General features: G+C 33.0%; 1 protein-coding gene across 1 annotated transcript; it reads right to left on the bottom strand.

The window, feature by feature from the left end:
• Positions 1-3,271: 3,271 nt before the first annotated feature.
• Positions 3,272-9,674, bottom strand: LOC133205803 (uncharacterized). The gene is made up of 6 exons (XM_061341686.1): positions 9,425-9,674; positions 7,566-7,825; positions 5,068-6,077; positions 4,494-4,616; positions 3,989-4,200; positions 3,272-3,721 (listed from the first exon to the last, which is right to left on the bottom strand). The coding sequence occupies exons 1-6, from the start codon at positions 9,543-9,545 to the stop codon at positions 3,675-3,677; spliced, it is 1,773 nt and encodes a 590-aa protein (XP_061197670.1). The 5' UTR covers positions 9,546-9,674; the 3' UTR covers positions 3,272-3,674.
• Positions 9,675-10,167: the final 493 nt, after the last annotated feature.

Here is a 10,167-nt window from a genome sequence, read left to right on the forward strand (position 1 = left end):
CCACAGTGTTATTTTTATACCCTGACATATCAAATGCAAAAATTTCATGAACTTAATATCTATAATAAATCATACACCTCCAACTAGCAGAATATATATAGAATTTTTCAAACAATTCCAAGGATAAATACATTATCATAAAAATTGCATTTTTTATTTTCAAGTCTCTTAAAAGTCACCCAAAAAATATGAAGAATTCGATGCAAGGCATATTTCTACAGCAATATAAAAAAACTTAAAATGCACTTTTAAGTAGGACAAATACATTCTGGAGTTTACTTGATGCTAATTTGTGATTTAAATAGCACAGGGTAATCTGCATGCAAAAATGATTTTCCTTATAAGAATTTATGAGCTCAATTTATTTTACTGGCATGCATTCACACTCTGTAGATTTACAACTCCTATTTACTGAATTACATACTAAAGATACCTTTCCTCTTCAGGGACAATTAAGAATCAAATGAAGTCTACATATTTTATGTTTTGAACAAATAAAAGGCCATGACATTTGAAAAGAAACTGAAATAGTTTCTGGACACATACATCCAAATATTAAACATTTGATCTTTTGTTTTGAAATTTAGGTCGTTAAGAAATATTCAGAGTTTGGTGCTGACCGATTGCATATCATTCTGAATAAGAAAAAGTACACTTAACTTTACGTATATATCACACTACTTTTCCAGTGTCACATAGCCATAGTAACCCCCAATACTGCATAGTAAACCTTCCCCTGGAAAGTTTACTTTAGGCCTATAGTAAATATCTCCTTGGGGATGATAAACATTCCCATTATACCTGGATTTTTAGTTTGTATGATTACAAACTCACAATATAATAATTTTTAAAGGATCAGCTATATTATATGCTATAACCATTCAAGTCAAATCCAAACCTATCACGGTTAAGTGGAAAGGTTTTAATGCAGAATAAATACCATATAGTTAACCTTAATAATTCTGCCATGATGGAAGGTGGGGGGGAGGGGGAGATTTACTGTATAACACCAGGCAGAGTAAATCACACCATCTACAGTTTACATGTACTATATCTCTACATTATCATCTAAATACATATGAAATGGAAGATTTTAAGTGTACATGTATGTAACTATAATATCTCCCAAACTGAATTTGGGTTTAAATGACTATGTATGAATATGTTCACCTGATTTTGTGTACTAAATTCTACATGGCTAGCATAGGTTAAGAATTATCATCACAACCATTTGTCACAAACAGCATGTCATAAAACAATCGCAAACAACATATTTCTCATCTATAACTTTCTAAAGAATAAAGTATTTCTAAATGAGCATTTTACTATAAATGTCAGTGAAAATGTGAATTTTACTGCCAGTATATTTTGTTACTTCTTCAATTTTCCCCAAACTTAAGTAATTGAGCTGAAAGTCCTATGTCCATCTGGGGAAAAAAGTTATTCATTGTTAGGTTTCATTTTAAACAAAAACATAGAAGAATTTTTTACAGAAACTTTCACCTTGCTCAACCTGTTATGTGTTGGTGAAATATTGCAAATGAATAAAAAAAAATTCCCTCAAGTATAAAACCTTTCTTTCAAAAACAAATTGTTAGCAACAACCGAAAAAAATTGCCAAATTAATACACCTTTTTTGATGGGGAGAATTTTGATAACTTAACCAGACATCAATCTGACAAGACAGATGTCACCAGAGAAGTATTCCAGTAATAATATGTGAACCAAAAAATATGAAAGCTAGCAATCTTTTAAAAGTTAAGAATAAAAAAAACAATGAAATTTTGGCTTGATCTTGACCTTGACCCAAGGTCAACTTTAAAATAAGGAATATTGCTTCATCTGTAGGGTAACTACTTCAAAATATAAAAGCCATGTCTCATGACATCAAAAATTATTTCAATTCATTCTGTTTACAATGAATTTGAAAAGTTCATTTATACCTCCTACATTAGGAACATAAAATGCTGTGTGTGTATGAGTTCCATATTTAACACCTCTAAAAACCTTCTTTAAAACACAACACTCAGAGCAATGTTAAATTGTATAACTTTTTTTTTAACCAAGGCAATATAATTGTAAAATTCATTGCCCTTGTTAATATGAGCAAAATCTTACAGAAGCAGTCAAATTCACTTTAGAACTTGTGTTAAGTACATTGTATAACCTTGACCTAATGTAAAGCCTTGACCTTTCATTTAACAAAGTGCTAATTCATGTATCTCATATAAATCAACAGTTATTGCAAAAAAAAAAAAAAAAAAAGGATTAAATTGTGAACAGGTGTTCAGACAAATACTCAAATAAAGACCATGTTCAATATACCCCTGATGTTCAATTTTCAGCACAAAAAAATTAAATAATGAATAGTTTAAAAATGAGCAATGAACAGTATAAAATTTTAAGCACTGACTTCACAGAATTGGACACAATAATACAACTGGCAAGAAGTTTGCATATGTCTTCTGTCCTGGCAAAAATTGGTTTTTGTGGGGAAAAAAAGAAGTGTCCAAGTAATGGCCCATAATGCGTGCATCAGAAAATCAGGTCATTCTAAATTACTTCAGATACACCAAGACTGAACACATGTCAACTGGCATTGATGATTAATTAAAGGTCTCATGTTGTTCAAGACACGCCCAGGAAAAAGAAAAACACTTACAAATAAGATTTTAAAAGATAAAATAATACAGATTTCATGCTTGATAAATACTTTCCCAGACGATATTGGTAGAGGTGCCAAAAACATGGAAATCATGCAGCAGTGTTTATGTCTACAATGTAAACATGGGTATTATGAATGTTTCAGCTTCTTAATTAAGGCCCATTCCCACTTCTCAAACATTTGATTGGTATTCTAATGGTTAATGATTCTGATGAGTAAAGGAGATGCTTTGACCCAACATTGGTTCATGCCATAGACTGGGGTTAAAGTCTATTCCTGCAACTTTAATGATGTTTTCGGACAATTTACCTTGTAGTGAACAATAATTTAGATAGTCTACAGTATGTATGATGTCAAAGATTATAAACCAATGATATTGCTTGAATCTGACACACTTCACTGAAGTAGTATGGTGTTTTTTAAAGGTTTTATACAATTAATTACAGGTTACCATATCGACGCAATACCATGCTGGAAAACTTGTGGAAATTTTGTAACATATATGATTTAATTTCTGGCAAAAAATCTAAACCAAATTTTGGTTGCCTTAACCATTAATGGTCTTATGCCTCAAAAAATGAAAAAATATGACCTTCACATGAAAAAGCTAACAGACAGACAGATGCACAGATGTACAGACATAAGGTCAGCCCAAACCATTATACAACCCATCAAAAGAAGGGCAAATGAAAATAAACACACATGTATTACATAAAAAAAATGCCCTGAATACCATAAAAAAATAATATCAGCAATTCATATTCAACTAAAGAATGTAGACATACATATATTTCATTTCAACCTGCTTCAATCAAATTAATACTGAATATCAAGGTTTCATACATGTATAATGGTTAATGTGGGATTGTTGCATCTTTGCTGAGTTGTTCATGTAGAATTGTGGCAAGTTTACGATGTCTTCGGTGGGCAACTCTTCAGCAATTATTAAAAAATGAAACTTCTGGCTAGAGTATTCTCTGGGCATTTTTCTCTAGTTTATATTTGTCTCTCATTTTGTTGAACCAAAACCATGCATACTCTGAGAGGCACCTAATCCTGGAAATGAAGAACATTCCTGCATATGTAAATACCGGTAGTTATGCATTTATGTTTTAAAATACAAAGGCTAGTCAAATCTGATTGTTGCTTGTAGATGTTCTCCACTATTAGCCAACTAGGCTAATCCTCAAGAAAATTTCATTCACAACTGGAATGTGGAGACTAAATACTTCTAGTAACACGAATCAAAATTTGTGCAAAAAAATAAAACATGAATTTTTAATACTATTTAAAACTACATTTTTAATACTGTGATATAAATACCTGGCCAATGGGTACGATTTGCGAGAGGGTCACTCCACTGCATGGACACAGGACGGTGAGCCGGAACCTTTTCTGGCTGCTTCTGATTTGGAGCCCCTCCCTGACTAGTTTGTGACCAAGACTGCTTTGGGGGCCAGGTATTAGTTGAGTGTTTGTCATGCTGCCCCAAAATTTTCTGATTTTCTGCATCTTCATCACTGCTTCCACATGGGCTAGAAGAAAATGCTGAGGTTAAATTTTTCCTTGTGTCATACTTAACCAACATAATCAATTTATTTATTTGTTCCATTTCATTTTAAGGGTAATATTAATTTTTTAATTATAGCATACTTTTAAAAAGGTGCAGATCTTAAGATCACTGGACTGAAAAAATTGGGATGGATACTGTGGAATCATCATTCTTTGTTGGGGACAAATGTTCATGGATTTCATGTGTTATTACAAAGTTCAAACTGACTAAGGATAATTTTTTAAAAATGATACACAAAAAAATTGAGAATTTTACTTTGCTTCTAATGCATTCACAAGGTCCAGCCCCATGGCAAAGAATGGCTCCCCACTAGAGGAGTCGTCAGACAGATCGTCGGAGTCCTGAAGGGCAGACCAGCTGCTGTGTAAAATGTCCGAACTGTGAACAAAAACAATTCATTTTCAATTCAAAATGAAATTTATCAGGACAACATCATATCTCATCCCAAAAAAATAAATAAAAATAACAAAGACTCAATAGTTATTCATTTGCACTTGAGTTACTTTGTCTGATGCTAGCAAGTCAAGGGGAATCACTCAATATGCAATAACATACAAATAAATGTAAAACCTAAAAGTGTTAATTTTAAATTTCTTCCATCAATCAAAAATAGAGGAGCCAAGTTGAACAAAAATATCTTGGCAAAAATTGCTCTCAAATGTAAATGATGTTACACATACTAACATTTAAATATTGCAATCATTTTTGAAGATCAAACAATAATTCATTTTCAAATGTGTTCAAAATATGCAAGGATGACATTTACATTGTACATATTTTTGGTGCATTAAGTTTCAACACATACTACCAGTACATCTATGTAACTCACCCTTGAGATGATGGCAAGCTCTTGGTTACCCAGGGTCTATATTTAGGTTCAGGATATCCCCATGGAAATCCCGTTGATGGATGGCCAGTGCTATGCATATTTATTAGATGTCTTCCACCTACATAAGGATCCTTTGAATAACGTCTTGGGATGGTTGCACTGTGATGACCACAATCAGGAGAACTTGCGAGATGACTTGAAGGAAGACTTGAGCGATGGGGCCAGGTGTTTCCTCTAGCTACACCTGTAAAATCTAATGATCCCTCTGACCTTCTCTGACCTTTAGTCTGACCAGCTCTTGAGCTATCATCACTTCCACCTGGTGAGGGTGTCCTGGAAGAGAACCTGGAAGAGAAGCTGAGACCGGGGGAGGAATTCCGTGACGGATAAAGAGAAGGCACGGTCAGGTGATTTTCATGGATTGTCTGCATCTGTGTACTTGGTGCAACAATTCCCGAGAGTAAATTCACAACAGAGTCCAGCTCTTCTTCTGTGGCTAAGGGATTTCTTTCTTCGAAGTCTTGAGTTGTGATTTCTGGCAATAGAATACATGTACCATCATCTATAGATGCTGGTACAATGGTAGGTTTTTCGTTTTCTTGTACAGGATCAAGTCCAATATGCACCAGAATTTCTGGTTTGTTCAGCACCTGACTGTCCCCCTTTGGAGTTTCTGCACCTGTTTTCTCTAAATCTACATAAAAGGCACTGTTACCATCACTCTCCACACTTTTTCTCTCAAATAAGGATAAAAATGTAGATTTTAAATTTTGTTTGGCTGGAAGCTTTGGAGAGGCAGATAGACTTTTCTTTTTGGAGGAAGAAAAATTATGACTTGGGGAATCCCTTGCCACCAAGTCAAGGTCAGTCATTTGTTGAAGAACATCTTTGGTATCTGTGGTTTTGTATTTCTGGACTAGTTTGTCAAGCACTGACGAAATGGTGGTAGAACACAGCTGATGGTAGTCAGACTGTACCTTGAGGAACAAGAGAACACACTGACATAGCACCTGTAAAAAAAAATAATACGAATTTTATTTCTGAATGTGAATTTCTACTAGTGCTCATCTTATGCTGACCTTCTGTTGAGTGCTGATCCAAATCAACTTAAATATACAAATTTTTATATTTTTTCTCAATCTGTATTTTTTAGAGTCATTTACACAGGGTAATCATTTATAATTTTACAAATTTATCCACAAGGGTCTTAAATCTTAATTACACAATGACCAACATTATGAGCACAATGAAGAGATAATTTTGGTTTGCCTCAAACTAGAATGACACTCTGTCATTGGATAACAGATGTCACGATCCTGCCCTCAATATTTCTTTGGAGGACAGTTGCAAAATTTGGACGGCAACATGGCAGATAAAACATTACGTCATTCAAATTTTACAGAAAAAAAATCATGCTAGTGTTATTTTCACTTTTAAAAGAAACTGATAAATTTACATCCTTACTGATTTGGCAACGCTGCGATCAAATTCAAAGTAGTGCCCCTTTTCAGTGATGTAATCAGTAAACAACAAGATGACTTATACAGACAAGAGAATACTTTCATAATTGATTTCGTTAGGATTGTTATCTGTTATTGGTCCTTGACAAAACAAAACACTTATTATATTTGTTATTGACTGTCCATAGAAATATGCCAGGTTGTTCAAGTCCATGGAAGGCTTGGCTTCGTCTTGCCTTCCATGGACTTGAATTGATTTTATTTAGGCCTGTTATGTATTATTCATCCTCCACAATACAACACATTTCAGGGTTCGACACTAACTTTTTTAGGCTTTAGTCCGGCTGGACTAGTGCTTCTTTACTTTTACTAGTCCGCATGCAATTTTATGAGTCCGTTAAAAAAAAAAACATCAATGTTTTGTAACGGCTAATTTAAAAATAAACATTGCAATGTACTTTTTATACTTTTTTGAAATAAAGCATTTACTTGAAAGTCTTATTCCAAGATTTGTTGAAATCTCGCAATCAGGAACTGCGATCGTATTCCCGATCTCGATTGTTTTTCTCTATACATTACATCCAAACTTCTTTATGTGTCATACTAAATCATGATCGCTAAAATGTTGAATTTCATACCAATCAGTCCTAAAATTAAGTGCCGAATTGACTCAGAATTACCTAACTTCCCACCAAGAAGCTAGAAAGCTAAAAATACATGCGGGGTTTTCCAGTGAAAGTTGTCGAGAATCGAACATTGGTAATTTATTAATTTTTTTTTTGGTCCGTTTATACTAATTAGCCACAGATTTTATTAGTCTGAATGAAAATGTATTAGTCTGAGACTAACGGACTAACGTTAATGTCGAACCCTGCATTTGTTATGTTTATTACTGACTGTCCATAGAAATATGTTGGGTTGTTCAAGTCCACTGAAGGCTTGGCTTGGTCTCGCCTTCCATGAACTTGAACAACCCGACATATTTCTGTGGACAGTCAGTAACAAACCTGATAAGTAATACTGCAGCAGATCACTTACCTGTAAATGAGACTTGGTTTTCTCAACACTTTCCAGTGACTCTAGGTGACTCCTGAGACCAATTAAAAGCTTCTCAATTTCCCTCAGTTTTCCAGATGGATCAATTCCATTGCTGCTAGTGTAAATGAGGCTAAATGCTTGACTGGTTTCCAGCCCCAGATAATGGTAGTCAGATTCACAGAGACTGTTACAGAAGGAGTCCACTAGATGGGTACCAGCCCCATCAAACTTCTTCCATACATCCATATACTCAACCACACCTATAAATTTAGTATATTAATGGTATATAATTAACATTCATTTATATTATATAGTGAAATGTAATACACTGGATTTAAAAAATAGACTAGTAGTACAATATTACCAGTTAGTTACTTCATCATATCATTATGTATACTGGCCCTCTGTTTACCATCTATTTATCTTTTGTCTGGGGCTTCCAATAACACTAACACTCTTAATTTTCCTTCTCTTCTTCAACCCTATTGTTCTAGCCTATACTATATGGAGAGGACTTATATAGGCAGTGCCTGCTGTCCAATCTTTTTATGATTACATGTATACATAATAAAATATTGTTTAAATTAATAAGCCTAGGCCAAAATAAAAAATACCTTTGTTTCCCCTAACGCGACCGACCCACTTAAATCGTGCCGACTGAAAATTTTTTTTCAATAAGATTATTCAAATATTTTTTTTTATTGTTTATCAACTTTATAAAATACAATTTCATTAAAATCCATATTTTATCAGAACAGCAGCTTTTGTTCTACTCTCATTTATGTGGCCACAGAAGGTTAGCTCGTGTTATAAAACAACAGTGATTTATCAATCTTAATATATACATGTATCTTTAACTTATTAGAATCCTACACTCTTGAAACATTTCGTGATTTAAATATACCATGACTAAGGAGTGTTAAGATGGTATTTGCAAATGTGTCTTCTAAAATTAACGTATAAGTAATAAGCATAGCAAAGCCTGTCTCATGAGCAGATGAGGGCCCACCTTGTGTATTGCATATCAATAAATTTCAATGCATTTCATTCGTTTCGATCTAATAAACACTTCATGTATGATTCTATTTTTACTATATAGGATCATAGGAGTTTGTAAATATGTCTTTGTTTAATTATTTCATCTTGATAAATATAATTTAGATTTTCTTCATTTCTTTTATTTATGGGGTAAACTTCGTGTCTGACTATAACATTAGATATATGAAACTTTAATCATTTTAGATATGGTTTGGTTGAATTAAATATTGTTTATACAGGTACACTATTTTCAAATAGTGTTGAATATTTTTTTTTAAAAATTGCCTCATCGGGACCTGTGACTTACAATAAATTCCTGAATTACATCGCGTCTCCAAAACGAAACACTAGAATTACTGAGCAATGCGAGGCCCTTGAAATTTTGTCTGTGTAAACACTCGAAAATGATAGTAGGTTTGAAAAAATATACTCGGATGGCAGATGGTTGAGTATTTGAGAATCTTGTCTTTCTGTAAAAATTCGATTTCAATAAATTTACGCTGGCCTGAGATATTTCACAAGTTCAAATGAATAATATTTGTAAATTAATTTACCATACATGTATGTTGCTTTTAAATTTTATTTGTATGATATTCGGTTTAAAAATTGGTTTCTTTTGTTCTTTCTTATTTATAAAGATTTTATTTAATTTTTCAGAATGTATTTTCAAAACTGCTGTCAGAAAAAAAAAATAATTTACCTACCTACCTACCCAATTTGAAATTTTAGGGTCGGGTTAGGGGAAACAAAGATATTTTTAATGATAGCCCTATACTATTCATCAAATTGACAAGTACGTAAGTCAGTAGGATTATATTAACCTTCATAGCAATTTTGCACAGTCTCATGGAAGGATTTCATTGGGTTTTGCATCAGTAATTTTGATTGGCTGTCTGCAGAAAAACTCCTTCCATTTCGAACATTTCTTTTATGGCTCTCCATGCTTATGATATTTTGCAGAAAAATGTGTGAAGAAATTCCGTGACCTCATTTTCTTTGAAGCTTAACAGATGGTTGGACACATCCATATGTGTGATATTGCAGTGGTTTTAAATTATATAGGTGTAAGAGAATCAGCACTGCAAGCAACTGAACAAATCTGAAAGCAAATAAAATATGTTTATATTATTTCAAAATTATCACTTTCAAAATACCAAGTCTATTATCTTACATAATCATACAGTAAAACTTGGTTATAATAAAGTTCTGTCAATTTACTTCAATATATCTGTTATTTGTAATATCCATATAACAAATTCGTAAAAGTATATACATGTACAGCAAATTCACAATACACACATTACTAACAAATATGCTCTCTGAAGTATTTTCAAATGGTAGATAGAACATTCTATCATTAAAATGATACTGTCCTATGGACCAGGTTAAATGATAGAATTCGTTCCATGTGTTGGCATGTAGCAAAATAAACAGGGGCAGATAATTCTAATCTAAACGTTTACTACAAATAATCCAGAGAGTTCTGAATGTCAACATGGCAATCCATGTAAATTTGAAGGGAGAAAAAATGTTGAGAAAATGAGTTGAATTTTTGTTTTTATAT

This window comes from Saccostrea echinata, unplaced genomic scaffold (assembly GCF_033153115.1).
Source record: "Saccostrea echinata isolate AGI-Se365-2 ecotype Australia unplaced genomic scaffold, CSIRO_AGI_Sech_v1 ptg000054l, whole genome shotgun sequence".
NCBI lineage: Eukaryota > Metazoa > Mollusca > Bivalvia > Ostreida > Ostreidae > Saccostrea > Saccostrea echinata.